General features: G+C 35.4%; 1 protein-coding gene across 44 annotated transcripts in view; it reads right to left on the minus strand.

Moving 5' to 3' along the window:
- Positions 1 to 22051, minus strand: part of PTPRD (protein tyrosine phosphatase receptor type D) — a 1155761-nt gene that overhangs the window by 122636 nt on the left and 1011074 nt on the right. For 23 of the 44 annotated variants that reach the window (XM_077790475.1, XM_077790477.1, XM_077790495.1 and 20 more), the window contains 8 exons: positions 21459 to 21728; positions 20153 to 20734; positions 12248 to 12381; positions 10872 to 11016; positions 7344 to 7649; positions 6141 to 6334; positions 4245 to 4271; positions 1969 to 2086 (listed from right to left, as the gene is read on the minus strand). In XM_077790475.1, the coding sequence (XP_077646601.1) occupies positions 1969 to 2086; positions 4245 to 4271; positions 6141 to 6334; positions 7344 to 7649; positions 10872 to 11016; positions 12248 to 12381; positions 20153 to 20734; positions 21459 to 21728 (1776 nt within the window). The remainder of the gene's footprint in view (positions 1 to 1968; positions 2087 to 4244; positions 4272 to 6140; positions 6335 to 7343; positions 7650 to 10871; positions 11017 to 12247; positions 12382 to 20152; positions 20735 to 21458; positions 21729 to 22051) is intronic. The other 21 variants (XM_031507373.2, XM_077790504.1, XM_077790505.1 and 18 more) reach the window with 4 other exon arrangements.

Consider the following 22051-nt stretch of genomic DNA (forward strand, 5'->3'; position numbering starts at 1 on the left):
TCTATTCTCCTTTCACGTCTTTTACGGATATAATCTTAGTCAATCTCATTTAAACTCTAAAAGTTAGACAAGAAAGTCAGATCCTTCATTTTTCATCATAGTATTCCAATAGCATCTTTCTAGGAAAAAAAAATCAAATGGAAACTGAAAGTGAATAGGAGATTGCAGTACAGACTACAACCCCTTGGTGTTAATGCATTGTTCCTTCCTTGGTGTGATGCATTCTCACAGAAAGTGAGGAGGAAGCTCTTGGTACTGATTATATTCAATGTCTCATTTTTCAAAAATCTGCATACAAATTTTTCTTATAAAAACACCCCAAACACAGCAAGCTGTGAAGTGATTTCATACAGTCTGGAATGTATGAAGGAGCAGAATGGTAACTAGTTGAAAAAACATTCTTATTCACAGGTTTAAACAAACAAGAAGAACAGTGCAATATGCATTACATTTATAGACATGCCTCTGATTCTCCATTGCTCTTCAATCAAGTTTATATGGGACATAGGATTTCTTCTGTCTTTTTCAAGTAGAAACATCAGTTCTTGACAGAGTGATACATGAACAGTCCATAAGGGTCCATAAGGACTAAATGCAGTGAAACTTTAAGTTTTGCAAGCCTATTTGTATAACCTATGTTTATGTCTAGGATCTAATAAAATCACAACTTATATAAATGAGTTTATTTAAACTAGGAATTGAACTTCAAAAAAGAGTGATGGATCAAGTGCATTTTTTTCTTAAGTCAAGTTCCAATACATGCCAGAAATAGATATCACCTTTTTTTTTTTTTCTATCTCAGAGTATGAGAATTCAGGAAAGATAAGAAGTTAGAAAGTAAGTTTCAGCAATTGCCAAGAGTAGTGACTAGAATGTATTCTAAGATTTGAAATCAAGCATTGTGCACCTAGCCACAAAGTCTTGGATTTTTCCAAGGGATATAACAAAAAAAGGATATAGATGGTTTTGATATTAATACAAGATGTGTTCTGCATTCCATGTTTGTTTTAAAAATTGAATCCATCACTATAAATACAAATATATATGCCTTTTGGATTTTATCTATTAGCATAAACAATATATTGTTATTCAGAGAGTGTGTAATGGTGCTATATGTGATTGTAACAGAAGATCCTTAATGGCTGCACTAAAAACCCCCAAAAATGGACAACAATACCTAAAGATTATGGACAGCTGTAGGTAAGCATCACAGTAAACCTGTGGAGGCATCAATTGGTTAAGCTGTGCCACAGTGACACATTTAAAAAAAAAATTATAAATTGTTCCTCATCTAAAACCAGTTCAGTTCATCAGATCAGTGCTAACTGCTGTGTGGGTTATGCAGTCAAGACATTCAGCCTTTAATACCACCTGAGACCAAACACAGACTGAACACAGTGGCAGGGTGAATTTTGCTCCAGTTTGTTCCTAAAATTACCCCTGAATCAATATGGACTTCAGGGTTTCACAGGATGGAGTTTCATTCTGTTTTCCAATTCTCTGCTTTAATAATTACATTCTTCTGAGATAAGTTGTAAACATCATACAGATGCTTTCAACGCTTTTACTAACAGGAAGCAGTGGTGCTACTTTCATGAAGATCATGAAAACCCTCTACAAGTGTTTCAAATATCCTTCTGAGCTCTGAATTTCTATTTTCTCCTCTCACAGAAGACACCAATTTTAGTGGACAAGCTACTAAAACCTATAAAGTGACCTCATCTGGAACTAAGAAGGGATAAAGGAAGTCACTGCTCTATTTTTATCTAAATAAATTAAAGTCCAAATACTGAAGCAGAAAATTCTATGTCCTAGAAACACTTTTCACACAATAGGAAATAGTAGGAACAAAACAGTAGCACTGTTTGGGACAGGACTACTCCTTTGCATTTCCAAATAGTGGGAACAAAACAGTAGCAGAAAAAGTCAAAGGATTCATTTAGAGCTCAATTTGTATATAAGTATTACCTGCACCAGTAGTAGATACAAGTTTGGGTTTGCTGCGTGCTCCGTCACCTTTAGTTGTATAGGCTGTCACAGTGAAAGAGTATGTAGTTTCAGGCTGAAGCCCAGAAATTATCATTTCCTAAGATGAAAGAAAATTAAATAAGGAAAATTAATTTAAAATATATTGTTTGCCATGAGAATGCAGAGTCCTTTAGAAACCCCATTTATATTACACTTTTGCACTATTGGCAGTGATAGCAAGCATGTGAGTGCACCAACAGACTGCACTGTATGAAATACTTAATAATGCAATTTCACTCAGTTAAGCAATAAAGTACAGCACACATCTAAACAGTATACTTCAGGTAGTTTAAAGAAAAAGGCCAAAGGCTTAGTGGTGTGAACTGTGAAAAGTCTTCTGAAATACCTTGTGTGAGGAATACTGACATTGTGAAACACATGAACATGTAGATATGAGAAATTCACTTTAACTTAATCATTAGCAGGATATCTGGTATAGCTGTAAAATGCCTATTAAGAAAAATGTGTGCATTTACATGAACACTTTGTAAGTAATGATGGTTTAGCTGAACAAAAAACCTTGTTACTCCCATAACACTGTCATTGTAACCCGTGTCACTGGGTAGACTACACTTCTCAACATCTGAAAGGACTTCAGAAAAAACCAGCCCTTCAGATCTAAAAGAACTGTGTAAAACAATACTAAAAATCTAGTCAGAGGAGAGATCTTATGGCCCTCAGATGACAGCAGCTACAAAACAAGTAGCTTTTCTCAGCTAGAGCAAAGTAACAGGAACATCCAAGTGTAAATTTCAGAGCAAGAGTATCTTTTATCTTGCTTGTATCTTTTCATACATGTGTGCACACACAGGATGCTGAATGATCTATGAGACGTGTACTAAACTTATGTCCTGCCACTGGGACAAAAAGAGAAGTAAGTTTTGACACTCATGATATAAATATATATTATATGTAAATATAAAAGGACAGTATTTGGAAGCCTGATGGGCCTGGAGCCCCCAACTTCCAGCCTGTAGCCAATGGACTACTCCTTTGCATTTTCATTCAGCCGAATGAACTTGCACTATATTTCAAGGCTGCCAGAGGGATGGTATATATATATATATATATATATATATATAATAAATAGCAAATGTGCAATCACACATCCCTCAGATGCAACAGCTATGAAAAGTTAATATAAAAATCAGGGGCCAGACTATTAAGAGTATATGGATTTTTCCAGATAGTGGATATGGGTTTAGTAAATATGTAATTAGATCTCAGCATTGTATTTGCAGTCAGTTATTAGCAATATAGAAATAATTAGGTAATGATCAAAATGAGTGAGCAAAATAGCTCAAGTAAAAAAAAAAAAAACAAAAAACAAAACAAACCTCAAACAACAAAATGAAACAACACTTCATAGACTCTATCTCAGAATTAAATTGAACTGTAAGGCCAAAACCAGTAAGAAAGACTTCATATCTTTCATAAGAAAACTGCACGTGGTACTACCAGAATTAAACTGTAAAAGGCAAAAAAACCTGCCAAAAAACTACAAAACAGAAAGAGTTAAAAAGATATTAGCCCCATCTAAAGCAAGCAGTACTTCATGTTGTAAGAGCTATGGCTGCATGTAATGTTTTAAAGTGTTGTTTGGATACAGCAAACATTATTACTTGGGCATAAACACTGCAGGGCATCTGGCTTTCCTGATGGCATGTATTTATTTTATACAAAAGAAAGCATAACTGACTTCTACTTTCTGTTACACACACACATACACAAAAAAAAATATATATAACCTTAAAATGAATACAGAAAAATACAACTATTGGTATGTAACTCTGAACGACTTCTGTTTTATTTTTCTATCATCTTGTAAAGAAGAAATTGTGAGGCAAAGTTAGTGACAGCCATCAAAAAGATGAAAACACAAATCAGTGCTGTACATTTTGGCATCATGCTAAACCCCAGAACAGGCAAGCAACAGTAACACTACTCTCCCTGGGGGAAAAAAAAAAAAAAAAAAGAAAAAAGAACAAAGGAAAAAGGTGTCATAAGAGAAAACCCTTGATGTTAGGAACGTGCATTTGTGCAAATGACAAAAAAAAAAAAGCACCCTGCAAAACAAAAACCAACCCAAAGAAAGCACAAAAAAAAAACAACCCTATTCCAAAACAAAACCATACAGTGCTACAAGCAAACAAGCAAGGCAAAAAAATCTCAACCCAAACACACAATGTTTTTCTGCCCAATCAAAAACTACTTACATGTTCAGCAGTATCATCATATTCCCACTAATTTACAGAAAAGGAAGTAAAAAAGAAAAACAAAAGAAATAAGGAGGTTTGTAGCCCAGTTGAAATAAAGTTTTCTTCTTTAGAGTAAAATCAGTATGAAAGATGCCCGAAAAAGTCATGTACAGTTCAAATCATCCATGTAGAATCATGTGAAATTTAGTTAATGATATCAGGCCAGGCATTTTTAATTCCATTTTTGTTTTCCCTAAAAATCCAGCTACTTCTCTTTCACTGACAAATAAAAGAAGCAATGAATCCTCTTGTACCATGTAGTACTATTTTTTAATACTTTTTTTAAAAAGTTACCAAGGCAGAATTAAAGGCTACCTGGCTCATTTAATCATGATACCAGGCTATATACTTCAGTTTCCCTAAACTAATTCAATGCATTAAGTCTTGAAACCACACAGATGTTTTACCATCAAGGTGTTCATACCAGTACAAGCCTTGATCACATGTATCATGGAAGTACTACAGGCAGGGAAGGGTGGTGGTAAGAGAAAGGACTATCCTTCCTTAAACAGTGGCAAGTGGGCTGCTCAAAGCTAAACTTGACAAAAGAAGAAATGCAACTTTTGCCTTTTGATGTTTGGACTCTAATATCTCATCTAGTCTCTAGTTACTGATCTTCTAGTGTTTAAAATAATTTTAATCCCCTACCAGACAGATTGAAAGCAAAAATTTGTGAAAAGGAGAACCACAGCACACTAGCATGTCCTTTTCCATCTCCTCTCCCTTTCCTTTCCCTTCCACTTCCTGATCTACTTTAATCCTTGTCTGCACTGAATTTAAACTGTAAGAACACAATGTTTTCCAAAATAAGAAAGTAAGTACTGGCAGCAAAGTCCACCAGAAGCAGACACAGTATTTTGCAAATAGGGTTATGAGCAAAACGCAGGTGTAGTAGACCTATTCTTCAAAGAGGTCTCTGCAAATCTGAAAATCAGAACCAAAACTGAAAAGGAAAAAAAGATAAAGAAAACCACCTATTTGTTTGCCCATGTAAAATGCTTACAAAACCGATTTTACTCTTTGATTTAAGTTAATAATTTCTTTTTATTTCCACACAATCCAGTTATAAACTGTGAGCTAGCAGTGAGACATGTATAATAGATAATAGTTTCCCATAGGATGACTCCTTCAGTGTCAGGAGCTTTGGAAATCTTAAGTTTTACAGGGTGCTGGTATATCTCAATCAGTAAAATCCTAGTTTGAGAAGCTTTTTAAACTGGATGTTTTAATTATCTCATATTCTCATAATTTCAAAAATACATGGGAAATTTTGCAATATAAATAACCACATACCTATTCAAACAAAGTTCTTCATTTTATTGACGATCCTGATATGAATAATGGAAAGTATAATACCTCAGTGGTTTCTAAAGTTACCTTAAGAACATTAATTTATTGTGAAACGTGTAGCAAGGTGCGAATGTGTAGCAAGCTAATCAGAGAAACACTGTAATAAAAGGCTAACACAGACTTCTAAAGATCCTAGGCTCTCCACTGAAACACTGAAATAGGAGGTGGGTGGATCAGCACATACATATTTTATTTACTACACCGACTCTGGATCAGATCACCCTGATGCTTTGGAACTTCAGAGTATAGGTTAAGTCTCCAGGTTTAACAGAATCAGAACAATGACAGCATTTAGTTGCAGATTAACAGAGAAGAAAGTGTCTTGTTTTGGCCCAAGAACGTTTAAATTTTTTCTGAAAAAAAAGTTTTTAAAATAGACACAGAAAATGCTAGCTGGCAGACTGTTAAATAGAAAGAACAAAGACCCTCAACGACAACAGGCGACTCTTTGGCAAATGAAATGCTTTCACTGTGACCTAGAAAAGAATGGAGTGTCCCAATTACCTGTGCATCTGCCAGCATGATGTCTTTTAGCATGGGCTGGCCCTTTGGCTCCCCGTTCTCCATCCGGACGTAGTGGACCTGGTAGCCTCGTATCTGGCCGTGCTGCTTATTGGGCACAGGCGAGCGCCACGACACTCTAACAGCAGTGGAGTTGACAGCCTCCACCTCGACTTTGCGAGGAGGACCACTAGGAACTGGAACAACATCATTGGACAGAAGAGAATTACAGCCACCTGTCCCACCCAAGTCTTTCGCTTTTTCTTTTAAGAAAGGGCAGACTCACTATGCTGTCTTTGAAGAATACAAATCATTTAGCAAATGAAGATGCTCAACAAATCTGCTCTACCTTTCAGTGAAAAGATCAAAAAACATGACTGATGCAAAAAATGGAAGAAAAAGGAGTATTAGAGAAATAGAAAAACATGTAAAAATGTACAAAAGCCAAGGAAGATGCTTTGAGATTCAAAGCATTATAGTACAAAGAGACATTTTAATCATTGAAATAATAACACTATAATAATAACAAAACCACAAAATATTAAAAAAAAAGTTTCCCTTTTTCTGTTTGTCAAGTTCTATGTTTTATTTTGGTTTGTTTTTCTCTCAGGATAAAAAGGAGGCTGATTACAAGGCTGTCTTCTGTCACTTTCAAGAATGGAAGAAAAGAAAATGTGTGGAGCATCAGTTTTCCAAGATCAAAAAACAAAGCTAAAAAAAAAGCTAACACAAAAAACCACAACCCAAAAAAAACCCTCAAATCAAAAAGCACAATATGGAAGAAGAAAGCAGTTAAAAAAAAATTAAATAACCAAAAAACCAAGACCTGAATAAAAGTTTATACACATAATTGTTTAAAAATGACAATGACTGTAAAATCAAGGAAAAGGCAGGAAGTTTTTTCCCTAGGAGTTACTTTTCATTAAAGGAGGAGCAAGAAGGATATGTATGGGCTCATAGGAGCAGCAGATTCATGTCACTTGCAAAAAATATTTTCTGATTAAAAAATACAAAAATACCAAATAGAAAAATGATGTAGAAAGAACAGTCTTTGAATAAAAATCTCAAAGGGTGATAATATCTGGTTACATTTGGAAAAAAAAAAAAAAAAAAAAAAAGGAGCAGAAAAAATACTGTTAGCCTACACAAAAGACAGCAGATGACAGAGTCATAGAGGTGCAAACTGATGTAGTGGAGGCAACATACCATCTTCATCTGTCCGAATCAATACTGCTAAGCTCTCTGGGCCAGGTCCAACATCAGTGTGAGCAGTCACAGAGATCCGGTACTCAGTCCACTTTTCCAGCTGTTCCAAAAGGTACTGGGTACTGTCCGAGGAAATTCCCAAAATTTCATGGGGCTTGACATCTTCTCCATCAATTCCAATGTACTTGATGGAGTATGCAGTGATAATGCCATTCTGTTTTTCCACCGGTGGAGGTTTCCAACTTACCAAAATGCTAGTGGAGCTGGGGCTTGTGCAACTAATGTCTTGAGGAGGAGCTGATGGCTCTAATTTCAGTAGTGGGTTAAAGGAGGATTTGAGTGGAAGGATAGAAGTGATTGAAAAAAATGAACAAAAGAAAAAATAAATAAACAAATGAAAATAATAAATAAACAAAAAAAAGTAGAAACTCAAAAAAGCAAAACATCAGATAATCTTATGCACCTTGGCTTATTAACATAAGGAAACTGAAAATGAACAGGCAAACTAAATGGTGAAAAAGGATGTAGGGGAAATATATGAAAATGAAGCCTCAAAATAACATTACCTACCTGTAAGTAAAATTCTTCTTGAAATAAAACAAAAACGTGATACCTCTATGACTACTGATCTATCTTTAAAATCTTTGCAATTAGTGCAAGCTAATTTTAACATTTTAAGTAACACATGACATGTATTTACTTACAAATTTTGACATCCCCTTCAAGTGGCTTTACTTCCTTAAGACAGAAAATCTCTTTTTACATAATTCCTAAAAACTTGCAATAATTGCTACAAATTGCTCCATCGGTTGCAGTTTTTGCAGCCTTTTCACTCTCATAAACAAATTACTGGCTCTTTTTAATGAGTCTGCCTGACACAAGTCAACCATAAATTACATTTAAATTGATAGCATTTATTGAAGCATTTATTACAGCTAACATACTATGAGCATGCAGTCCATAGAAGATGGCGAAAGTCTTAGTCAAAGATTTACCTACCAGGAAAAAGTGACAGGCTTGCTGATTCTGACTGTAACTTGTACTTACCCTAGATCAGCTGTCAGTTTTATTTTTTTAACTCCTCTTGCAGACACCTTTGCTAGCAAAGAATTAATGCTACCAATAATGTATATTATTTCTACAGATAAAAAAATCTACCCCAAACAACGTGTAAAGAAAGCAGGTGTTCATTTTACAAAAGTAAGTTTACAAGCTCAATGCATCAGAATGTGAGTTTCTGACTTTGTTTCAACTCCTGTCAGCATCACTAGTCTTCAGAGCAGAAGTGCTCACCGTTAGTCATTTGTTCTCAAAGGAGTATGTTAGCATATTTACATTTTCCAAGCTTCAGAGCATTTAAGCATGCATGTCATTCCACTGCTTTCAGTGAGGCAAACCAAGCACTGAAAGTTAGGTATGCATTTATGTGCTTAAATGCACTTTAACTTACCAAAATCTATGCTTACTAACAGATCATTCAGAGCACCAAAAAAAGGAGGCATAATTCAAACTCACTAGCAGAAGGAGGGGATGTGAACTGATTTCCTATTTCTGCTTCCTGTCTTGTCAGAAAAGCATAAATTTTGTGTGCAAGATCTTTTTTCCCCTTTACATCCCCCTCTCCACCTTTTCTTCCCATTTCTTAAGGGAAAAAAGAAACAAACGGATACTTATACATACATATAATAGTCACATCAAACAAAATTAAAAGAACAGAGAAGGCCTAGGACCCTGCTGTGACCTACTGCATTTACACATGTAGCTTTTGGTTCCCCATAGTTCTTTCTACAGGGATCAATGGCTTTTTACTCAGTATGGTACACTGTTCCTCCAAAGAGAAGATCGGAGGGAATTTACTAATAGTTCAATTAACTAGAGGAGGTGGATGGAAGAACAGATGAGAATTAATACATTTTGGGTTATTTTTACAGACTAATTGAGTAATCAACTACTCAAAAGAAATGGATTCCCTTCTACCATTAACTTGTGCAAGAAGTGAAACACATGTAAAATGTCCCTTAAGGGTCTTACAAAAAAGAAATAAATCCTTGCATCATCTTCCTCTGATACCAAGATGAAAGGCACTAGCACATTCTGGTGAATATTGCTAATAAAATCACAGAAGTTTATTAATTTTTAATCCATTATACTCTGAAAATGCAAAATATTGCACTTATATAACTGAAGCTAATTTGAAGGCTACTTTAATCAGTTTTATTGATGCATATATGTTTTTTCTTAATTGCACATTTAAAAAAAAAGTAATCTTTGCAGCAAATAACTTGGATCTGACCACTGAAATCAACTGGATTTTTGCAACTATCTGAAGACACAAGGCTCAGAAAAACATAACATATTCTTATATGCAAGAAGAGAAAATGGCAATGTGTTTATATAAGGAACACACAGCCTTGGCTCCTAGATGTATGTTTTGTAAGCAATCGTCTCACAATATAAGATAATGAGCATTCTAAATAGTTGAAATGGCTCTCAGAATAAACAAACACCTATTTCTTAATCAAATTATTTATTCTGAATTACTAAACTGAAAAATTGCCTTGCCACTATATCTAGAACTAACCTTGTGTTACATGTGGTTTTTTGTGCTTATTCCAAGTGCCTTAGAAGTGCTTCAGAAACACATTTAGCTTTGCTTAAAGGTGAGCAGTACTGTGTCTCCAGTCACACTAATTGATATTAATACATAACACTAACAAGGAACGATTGTGTAATCGCATGTCATGACTGCAAATTAGAAAGACTACTGCCAATGGAGAAACTGATTTTTCTGTTTTGAATTATCTTGCTTTAAGGACAGTTATTTTAATTAAAAAAAAAATAAAACCAAAATTGTACTAAGTTTTTCAATGAAACATTGTAATGCAAACTGTCAGGAAAACATAACTTATCAGGCAAGAATAATCCTTCTGGACATCATTGCTGTATAGCTGATTGCTTTAGTTAAGTCTTAATTTAAATGTTTTAAGGTGTATATACAAGTCCCTGACAAATTTTTATATTTATAACTGTTTTTCTCAAGGTGGAAATGACTGAACATCATAAAAAGCCCGGATGAACAAGTTGTTAGGAAATATCTGGTACAGTCTGAAATATTCAACCTGATCCACTTTTTTGATACAAATTTTTGCACTTCAGGGAGATGCTGCAGAAACCACCTAGGAAGTGTGCAGAGTAGGGAAGTGGAATTTGATTGGTTAAGGACTTTTATTAATATATACCTATTACATGATACAACATTTCACCTTATTATAAAATAAAATTTCATTATGCCAACTTTATATTGCCTCCTGAGACACTGATTTATTTGGGTTATTTTTTGAAACTATGTAAAAACACTCATATATTAAGTTGATCATGATACACCTCCAAACTCATAATTTTAAGCATCCTTTTGCTGTATCAAGTAACATGAATACCGTATTTTGCTTTTTTCTCTGTTTCTGCCTACCTGGGCTACTGAGATTAATAGAAACAAAGAGAATAAATATTTCAAGGAAAGACACCTACTTGACTGCATGGTTCTGGCTGAGATTTCTGCTGTTGAGGCACCCAGGCCTTGAGGAGACCGTGCAGCTAGGCGGAACAAGTACAGGCTGTTTGGCCTCAAGCCTTGCAGACGATACGATGTCGTGGGTTCAGTGGAAACACGTTGCTAAACGTAGATTATAAGAGAATAGTTAGTATTCAGAGACTCTGAATTCCATAAATATTGCCTGTATGCTTTTGTACTGGGATAAAACCACAGAGAAAAACTTAGATTCAAGAAAATAAAGCAGAACAAAACCAAACTAAACAAAACTAAACCCGAATAAATTTCTTTTGACAAATAGTAATAAACTGTTTTTAAAGTCAACAGTTTAATGGGTGAAACTCAGAGCCACAAAGCCACAAAACTACATCCAAAGTATGAAAAGCTTTTCATAGAATACCACATGAACTAAGCCTTACCTATAACTGTCTTATGCAACAGTGATTTTGTAGTGTAAATTATCTTGCGTTTAACCTTGTAGTCAAATTTGTATTCGAATTGTTAAAAGCAAATTCTTCCACAGGGTAGCTTACTAAGCAACAGCCTGCATTCTATTTGGAAGTGAAATACAGACCTGGCCCCCTTACACAAAATATGCTTATGAATCCACAGTATGTGTGAAGCTGCTCAGTTGAAGCATCAGCAAGGACTTGAAGATGAAAGAGAAACCCATGAGGCTGAAAATCTCCTGTGCCTTTCTGAGAATGCTGGCTTCTTTATTTTCTGTGTGACACCTGGTAATACCACCTTTTCCCTACCAGAAGAACAGTTTATTCTAAAATTTATGGGACAAAAATGATAGACGCCCACAAAGTGAAAATTTTTTATGAAGTAGTGGTACGGAAAAAGTCTATAGCAGGCCTTAATCTTTAGAAAGAACCTCCTGTTTTCTTCTCCATTATTACTGAAAGATTAGAAAAGCTCAGGAATTTTCTTACACAATGGCACAAAGAAACAAAAATTATCTAAGTCTGAAAATAGATTTCAGAGTTCAGGTATAAGTTCTAAAAAGACTTAATAGGCTCATAAAATGTCCTCAAATATTTTTGCTTCCAATTCTTTGTAGATGAATAGGCTCAGAGAGACATAATCAATGTCTGAAACTGAATGGAATTTCTGTGGAGGATTCATTGCCATCTACAGGAAAATTCCATTGTCTGGTAACCATTGACAACATTTTCTGCTGTTTACACACTTTAAGTCTGTCACTAGGCTAACAGCTGAGCTTAACAAACCTAAATATCAAGGCATTTGTACTAAAATAAGTTACTAAAATATGAAAGTTAAACCATTGCCGCATTTTATACCCAACTTATTAAAGATCATTCAAAATATGTACAGTCTTGCCACTTACTTCCTCCCCATGCTCCCCATCTTTGTAAACCAGTTCATAGCTGGAAATGGTATCAGACCGTGGAGGTGTCCAGGAAAGCAGTATGCTTGTTTCAGACTCAGGTTCTGCTTTGAAGTTCAGTGGTTGACCAGGCACTAAAGAAAAGTTGAGCAGTGAGGCCAATTATTTACTTGGATACTTCAATATTTTCAGATGCTTTAAAATCTTATTTGAACATGGCATGCAATATTACTTTTATTTATCTTACTGAACTTAAACTGATTCACAGTACTCTGAAACAAAATTATCTAAGCACAGAAAAATTAAAATGATATATTTAATTCATTTAATTGTTAAAATTTATCAAGGATTTCAAATAAATGCTTTTGCAGTGTAAATAAAGCAAACAGAATTGAAATGCATTTGAAGATATGCCTGGTGATGAATGCCAGCAATCTAAAAACCTATGTGGGAAACAGCAAATATATACATCTATATATTTGTGTGTGCATGAGAAGAAGCTAGAACATAGAACATATGAATAGCTGAAATAGTCTAGAATAAAGTATTAAAACTATTAGATGCATTTCCAGACATTAATTTTTTTTCTCAGCTCATAAATGAAAGACAGTAAACATATCCTAGTCTTAAAGAAGGCACCTACATACAAATCTCAGCTTGTTTAATTTGAAGTAGTTATAACCTAGTGAAGAGATAGTCAGCTAATTTTTCATTAGGTAAAGTTTTTTCACCCTTTAATGACTTGTATTTTTAAGAATATAGTTGAATTTCTAGTGACAACACTTTCTAATTGCAAGAAATAAAAAAACACTTTTGAGTGCACTAGTCAATAGCATTCTCTGTTTTTGAATCTTGTGCAATGGTCACAGAAATTATCCAGACTAAATGCTATCCTAATTTACTTCTGCAAATGTGAAGCAAATGATAAGGTTGACTGTGAAAATGGATTGTGTACAATTCTTTTGGCACCCAAGTTCTAAAATATTTTTTAGAACTATTAACTATTAACTTAATAGTGCCATTGATAAGGCATGAAATAGTTTTCCACAGCATCTCTAGCTGTTCAAGAATAAAATGTGACATGCTCTCATTTTTTCAGGGGAAAAATAAAAAGATGGACTTCTTAGCACACACTGAGAACAGGCGTAAGAAATAGGATGTGACAATAATGATGGTTTCATAAACATTTATCAGAGAAGAATTCTGTGACAGCATTACAAGTATGTTCTTTTAGTACAGTAAAAGACCTAAAAACTTCAGAGAGTAAACTGTTAAAATAATTTGTTATTTTCATTTTTATCTTCTCCAGACTTCTACAGAATATCCATTTGAGACACTGCCCTTGTGTATTCTGGTGCAGATTTGATATCTAACTTTCAACAAACAGAACCTTTATACATGAGATGCATATTCTTCCAGCTCCTGGGTGGACTTTTTATTTTTCTTTCTTTTTTTTCTTTTTAATGAGTGAGTGAGAGTAAAAGGAGACCAGGTCTTTTACAGGAATAAAAAGGGACAGGACTAATTAGATGTTTTCCTAAAAGTTGTCTGGTCTAAAAAGAATCCACTGCTTGGGTCCTGCAAAGTGCAAAGAGGAAATGATCCCAAAGCATGGGGAGCCTTAGAGGAAACATCAACTAAGTATTTGTGACAGATTGTAATTTTGCAAGGAGAGGCTGCAGTGATGGCAATGGTTCAGCTGGGAGAATGGATGGCTCTCAACAGCCCTCCCAGCAGTGACAGAAGGGATGGAAGAGATGTAGCCAGGCTCTTCACAGAGTGTGGCAGGTGAGAGAGAGGCAGTGGCTGAAACATGAGAGGCTCAGGACAATGCAGAAATACAGCCAGCACCCAAGAAGGTCGGATCATGCCAGCCCTGGGGCATTTTACACATCAAGTGGGTGAAGCCCTAAGAAACCCAGTCTGACCCCAGAGCTGAGCCTGCTCTGGGCAGTGGCTGTGGCTGGACACCTCTGCAGATAATCATCCTCCCAGCCTCAATTGTCCTGTGATGCTATCTATGATCCCTACTCAATGTATGGATACATGAATTGTAGAACACAGCCAGACAATAATAGTAAATGATCAGTCAAGTGACTCATATGAAGACTGGTACCATCTGTTATGATAAATATGGCAGCAGATGGAGAACTAAGGGTATTTCCTGACTCTCTACATGTTTTAAGGCCTTCATTCTCCAAGTATTCATTTTAGAAAAACCCAAACCCTTTGTCATCTTAGGTCTGCAATTCTCAATCATTTTATAATACAAGCTGATGGCTAATTGAACTTTTCCAAATGCTGTTTGTCAAAATAATATCTTGCTTTAAAACTTAGCCTCCCCTTGGATTTTTTAACCATGGTTAGACAACTCTGATATTGAACACTGACAGAAGAAAAAGGTGACAAGGAAGTCTGCATTGCACCAAACAGGTAAGAGAAGATGACGAAGAGAGAAAACAAAACCAAAATCACAGAAACTAAACACGCTTTATTGCCAATAAACTCTGGTATGGAACCCAGTACCAAAGGAGAAGTACCAGTTAAGGAAGTAGAACAATAACTTTTAAGCCATTTAAGATTTATGCCTAGAACACACATCTGGTAAAAAAATTTTCAGTGGCACATGGGAGCTAAGCCAAGCTGGAGCTGACAGAAGCTACTAGTCTCCTTCAGAAAAAGAAAAAAGCCCAGAGAAACTGCCAAGTATATGCAGGTGGACTTTACACTCTTACAGAAGTGTTTTTAATGTCACACATCAAATCTAACTCCATATTAGTACAGTACACGGGCAGTCCACTAAATGGGATGTTTTTGCATGAGCATTCTCTCAATACTGTCTTTTCTGTTTTGAGGGCAATACAAGAGTATATTAAAACCCCTAACTTCTGTGTGCTCCAAGTGTTTCTTTCCTTTCTTCTAAATATATCTTAGGCAGTACACACAACAAAAGACTACAATGCAATAACAAAACAAAGAATGAAGCCCACAACTACTTTTTCCAAAACTTCACATTCACTTCTGCATTTTCTTTTGCCTATTCCTCCACGTTTATTGCTGGATAACCAGGAACAAACACAGATTGCTGGACTTTGTCCTGCATATGTGGCTTTATCTCCATCCCTGATTAAAATGCCATAAAAGGATCATAAAATAGGACTTCAGTAAGGCATTTTAGTTCCCTGCACAGCTCTTCAGCTGGCTGAGGTAACCAGAAAAGGAAGGACTATATTGGGTTTGCAAGTGATAATGGAAAAAGGGGAGAGTCTACAGGATAGAAAGAGTCCCATGACATTGTTAAGGTGAAATCCATACCTTGAGTAAAACTCAATGAGTGCAGTAAGAAATCAGCTTTGCAAAGGGCAATAGATTGACCAAGAGAATTTACAATCAGTAGGGAACCTAAAGGGACCAAGAATTTATGCTTCTGATTTCTCTGAAAGAAGCATAAAACTCTACAGAGAACCTCTTACAACTGAAGAGCTATTGTACTCCAGCACTTTTTCTCCGTAAACAATATATGTATATTTTGAAATAACAAATTCTAATAGAATATAATTAAAAAATAAAATAGGTAACATACAAAATAAAATATGCACTGTCTAACATACAAAATCATATGTGCATTGTGCTCTCCTTGTCTCTGCTACAAATGAAATAATTTCTTTGAATGAGTCTGAAGATACCTGAGGTTTGCAGTATCAGAAAACGAACCACAGTACTCAAAATAATTAAGTACTATACATTTCAGATTTTAAAAAAAGCATAGTATATTATGTAAAAAGTAGTCAGAAATCCATAGATCAGTTTATTAAAATATTATCTCTAACTGACATAGTGGGAACTCAGACAATAAAATAAATGTGTTAGCCAGTCAAGAACACAGTGAAGAGATGAATTATCAGAGTGTGAAGCTAAGATCCTCAATACTGAACCATCTTGTTAGCATTTAAATGAAGTAAAATAGACACTATGGCACTAAACAAAAGTTACCTGTGCATTGAGAGTCAGGGAGTTATTAAAAAGCTGAAATAGTCTTTCCTACCTGACCAGAAATGTCACTTGAGGGAAGTTTTAAAATCTAAGTCACTTAAAAATCTATCCTATACCTGGCCTCAGCATCAATACATGTAGGTATCTGAAAGGGGGATGCCACAAGGATGGTGGCAGATTCTTTCCAGTGGTGCCCAGAGAGAAGATGATGAAGTGGCCATATACTAAATCACAAGAAATTTCTCCTCAACCTGAGGAAGCCCTTCTTTATATTGAGCACTGGAATAGGCTGCCCAGGGATGTTGTGGTGTTTCCCTCTGGAGACATTCAAAACCCACCTGGACGTGTTCCTTTGTCACCTGCTCCAGGTGACCCTGACTTGGCAGAGGAGTTGGCCTGGATGATCTCCAGAGGTCCCTTTCAATCCTAAATTTCTCCTACCTGCCTTCTTGCTTTTTGAGTTTCTAGGTACATGCTCTCAACTCTTTTCATGCAGAGGTCCATTTCATTAAATGCTGCAAAAGTTACTAGGCTAGGACTGTGGAGTTTAAGAGACATCAGGTTTCCCTGTTCACATGTTCATGAAAAAAATTTAAATATCTGGTAAAGTAGGTAGCTACAACACAGAACAGTACTTGCTACCAACTCTTTCTCTAAACCTCTAATCTTCTTTTACCACAAGAACTCCAGAAACATTTTTGTTGAATCTAAGGGTCCATTTATGTGCCCTGCAAGTCAGATATTTGACCCTCTCATTACTGTCCTTTTTCCTATGTTCAAAATACTGTCCTTTAATCATTGTAATAAACCTTAGTCTTCAAATAAAGGAGAATCTTTCATTTTAAACTAATAATATGTTTTGTATTTTAAGTTTTATCCACAGAAACATACACGAACAGCTACAAATTTATTTCCTTGAGTATTTTTTTCCTCTCTCTTTTTAACAGTAACCACTGTCCAATAGACCTTGTGTACCTCTCTCCTGTCTTTCTATCTAAGCTCTGAAGAAAAAGAAGATTCACTAATTCCTTTAGTAGCTATCCTCTCTTTGCAGGTTAAAAATTAAATGAAAACCCAAAACCAGACAGTTCAAAACTCTGTGTTTTCTTGGTAAACACAGATTAAAATATGTTTAAAATAACATTCTTATGACCAGTTTAAGCCCTTCAGAGAAATTACGAATAGTGTGTCCTGAGCAGCCAAAATGGACACAAACAAATTTTGTTTTCTAACAAAGTAAGAACAAGACAAGAATAAAAGAAGTATCACAGTAAAACTTATATCAATATTTCTTTATTCTAAAATTTGGTAAGTGTATTAACCTACATAATAGACCTGTCCTGACTCCATCCTCAACATAATCTAATCTTTTGGCCCAAAATGCAGAGTAAAGACTTCCTTAACTTTTGGAATTTATTTCCTTTTACTCAAAAGGCGCAACTTTTTTCTGATTACAGAATCTATTAAAATTGGGTCTTTTTTCCATAAAGAAAGCACTGCTGAAAACAACTGGGCAATATGACATGGCTTTGCCTTCAAATGCTTAATAAAAAGTACTGAACACTGAAAATAGCACTTTTTTGGGGTTTTTTACCATGTCGGGTTGTCTGAAAAATATATCCTTATCTACCCCTCAAACTACATGCTCCCAGTAAGTATTTTAATTAAAAATCTAAATTTCACTACCAGCAGAATTTCAGCTGACCTGAAAAGAAAGAAGACATTCATACACCCATTTCAAAAGAATAATTCTGCTATACTAAGAAAACAAAAATTCCTCTGAACAGTTTTTTTAAGAAGAAATTATTCATTTTTATAATCTCTCTCCAAAGATCAGAATACACTTAAGGCAGGAAAAGTCTGAACCTTCTAACAGAGCCTGTAAGTCACATATGTCAGCAAGATTTTCTTTTATATATGCTCTAATACCCCCAAAGTGAGGGTTAAGCTAAATATATATATAACAGCAGGCTTATTTGTTTAAAATAAAACCAACCAAATGTAATCAGCATCCCATTCCTACTTTAACTCTTTTAAAATGTTTTCATTAAATCCATTTTCCCTGTCCTTAAATGGCACTTTATATTCCCTTTAATATTTGGACTATGTTTAATCTTGAGAGGTTTTAACTAAAACAATCATATTCTATTCAGATTACATTAAAGCAAATTGGGAAGAGAAGGGCAAGGAGGGAATTTTTTTCTATGATGTTTACTGAAGAGAATCTAATGGATAGAGAGATGGGCAAATCCTAGTTTTTGACCATACCCTGAACCGGACAACTTCACTAGACTTTTGTCATTTTTATCTCTTTTATGACTTAAAAAATTTGTATTTCATGTAAAAGTATCAGTGCTTAAATATTCTTTCTGTATGCCCCATTCTTTGTTTTTTTTTCCAATTTTTTAACAGTCACAATTAAACATTGAAATAATGTATTGAGAATCCCTCCAGCCCTGTTAATGTTGTAATTTCTTCAGATTGCAACAGTAATCAGAAACAGATAGACATGCTTACTTCTCTGAAGTGACCTCAGAAAGTAATGTAACTTGGGCCACGCCAGCTGAGCCTCAGTGCTCATTATTTTGATTCCTTCATCCTTCACTGGGGAAGCCACTGTCAGACACTTGCTAATCTAAGAGGTTTACAGTTGTGAGTGAACACACAGATAAGGAGCTCACTAAACCTTCTTCTGGAAAAGCCTTATGCGTGTGGATTCAACCAGAACTCAGATGTCAATATAAAAACTAGTGCTTTGAAAATGATTGCAAATGCCAAAATTAAACTGTGGTGTATATATTGGCATTTGCACATGCAAATTTTATAACTTCTTAGTTGAGATGCTGCAAAAGGTAACATCTAGATCTTTGTGCAACACAACACCTAGAATGATTCCAGGACAATACATCAATTTCTGTCTTTATTAAATGCATGTTGATAAAATGCAGAAGTAAAAACTGGATGAAAAAACAGTCTACAATTATACTTTACAGATCTGATTTTAAGAATTAGAATGATGCTAAATTCTGCAACAGGAAACTTTCCTGTACTAAAAAATTCAAGTACTATTATATATTTCTAGGAAATCACTGGCCTACAGTAATACTTCATACAGCTTTCGCTAAACTGCTAGACAAAAGGACCATTTTTTCTTATTGCTACAATAAAACACTTTGTGCAGTGTAACTCTACCAGAGCTTCTCACTTTAGATTTCATAAAAACTTTTCTGCCATGTTTTTTATTGTGCTTGCTTGTCCTTTACTAATAAAACTAATTCATGGACCTAAAAGTTCTTGAAAAGAAACAAAACAACCTAACTGCAAACATAAACCAAGAAAATTGTGACCCTGCGGTATGCATTTTGTTGGGACAGCTTTGATTTGACTTATAAATCCAAACCTGCTTGCTTGAACCTACACAAAGGTTTGTTGTATTTAATGGTCTCATGTTTTCAGTGTTCTCAGAATCATACCAACTATTTGAATACATACACATACATTTTAAATTTAAAAAAGCAATATTCCCTAGAGTGATAGAGCATAGAACTGCATGTTGCCTAAAGAAAACCCACCAAAACACACAAGTAACATCTCAAAAAAAAACCCTATGAAGAATTACTGACAAGTAGGTTTAGTGCACACAGCATTGCCAAAAACCGTAAGATTTGGCCACCTTCAGGATGAGGTCTCCCTGAGATGTCAGTTGGACTGCAGATATATTTCTTGACACTGATGAAAAAGAAGGCATGATGGGGTAATTTCCACTCTGCAAAGATAACCTGCACTGTGGAATTGAGAAAAGGTTATCTGCAAAAACTACCTGAATAAACTAGCTATACTTAAGGGGTAGTCTTTTTTGCAATATTTTAAACTGAAAGTCTCTCTCACGAATTTTGCTCATTACTAGCTTACCTCCTGTTTGAGTGATGACTTGAATGTCACTAGAAAGTGGTCCATCCCCAACAGAAGTAAAAGCAAGAACCTTCACAGAGTATGTTTTCTGGGGTACAAGATTCCCAATAGTGGTAATATGGCTGTCAGCCACATTGTGCTTCATCCAGCTGTTGACGTGTTGAGTGGGGTCCATGGTGTAATAAACTCTGTAACCTTGTATTTGCCCATTAGGTTCTTCTGGTTCTTCCCACTGTACCAGAATGGTGGTGGAGCTCAGCATTCGGGCCTGTACATTGCGTGGTGCACTTGAAGGTGCTTGTTCTGAAGTCCGTGTTGACACAGGCTCGCTGGGTGGCCCTCGCCCAATGTTATTTACAGCAACTACCCGAAATTCATACTCTGAATATGGGCTTAGGCCAGCCACGCTGTAACGCGTTGTGGCCACCCCATCAATTTCTTTATATGGCTCCTCGGAGTTTTTGGGTTTGTGTTGGATTATGTAGTAAGAAACTGGCTCAGGGTTTCCAGAATCCCAAGTCAACGTTATGCTAGTTGCTGTGCTTTCTGTCACCACAGGTGTTCCAGGAGGTTTGGGTAAGGCTAAATACACATAAAAGAAATTACAGTTAGCACTATGTAATAGCAGACATTCTTTATTAGAATAAAAAGCTTACAAACAATAACTAAGAACAAAACTAAAACAAACACGAAGATGAAATGGAAAGAAGGAGTAATCTGTTCAGAACAAGATTTTGTTAATTATTATTTCCTCCAAAACTGATTGGAAAATTTTCAAGTTTTGTCCAGTGCAGTTCATTTCTCTTTAATTAATGATACTGACTTATGTAATAAAAACATAGCCATATGTAGAAGAAGAATCTTATAGAAAGACAATTCAAAATTACAACTGAATTTTCAGATTTTTTTAACCTCTTGTTTCCAGTTACTCAGTGAATATGATACTTGGACACCCTGGAATTCTAAAAATCAAACGACTGGTTCCTAAAGGTTCCTGCTGTTGATAAATAAACATAACATTTCAAGATAATTTCTTTAACTGAAATGAAGGCTGGGAGGTAGACAAAGAATAATGAAAAATTAAAAAATTATGACTAACTTATTTTAATACATATTAATTATTAAATGAGTGATTATTACTGCTATCTGAACCTGAATTTTGTCTTATGCTAGTGAGTGGTTAGAATATTTACCCTCTTGGTATAAGAGGGCAAATGGCATTTAGACCTTTCAGTGTAATGTATTTGCTCAGAATGAATGAAATAAAAGACAGAACAGTGTCAAAATAAATATGCTTGAGATATACCTTTGACAGTTATCTGTGCTATTGCTTCTATAACACCAAGGGTAGACATAGCAACACAAGTATAGTTTGCAGACTGTCTGACATCATTAAGCTCAAGGACGTTTCTCCCTATTGGCATATCATCTTCAGGTGTCAAATCTTCTGCTCCAAGCATCCATTTCACATATGGCATTGGTGATCCCACCGCAACACAGGTGATATTTACACTCCCGCCAGGCATGATCTCATGATTTGTTGGGGGTATAGAGAACCTCGGTGGGACCCGTCGAACTGGAACAAAACACAAACAAAGGTAATAACATATACAAAAAAGGAAACTGAGTCTTGCATAAGGACAGCATGCAGTGTACAGACACAATTTACTATTTTAGCGTTTATTCCGGTCTGCCAGAAAATATATATAAGAGTAAAAAGAGTCCAAACAAGAATTTTGTCTGCACACAATATGAATTATTCTGTATTTATTTGAGGATATTTTTAGGCACATTCATACAAAGGCTGATTCAGACCTACTAGGGCCCCACATGTAACTAACTACATACTAACAATACACAAACACCATGCAAAAGATATACACGCACACGTGCACGCAC

This window comes from Lonchura striata, chromosome Z (assembly GCF_046129695.1).
Source record: "Lonchura striata isolate bLonStr1 chromosome Z, bLonStr1.mat, whole genome shotgun sequence".
NCBI classification, from domain to species: Eukaryota; Metazoa; Chordata; class Aves; order Passeriformes; family Estrildidae; genus Lonchura; species Lonchura striata.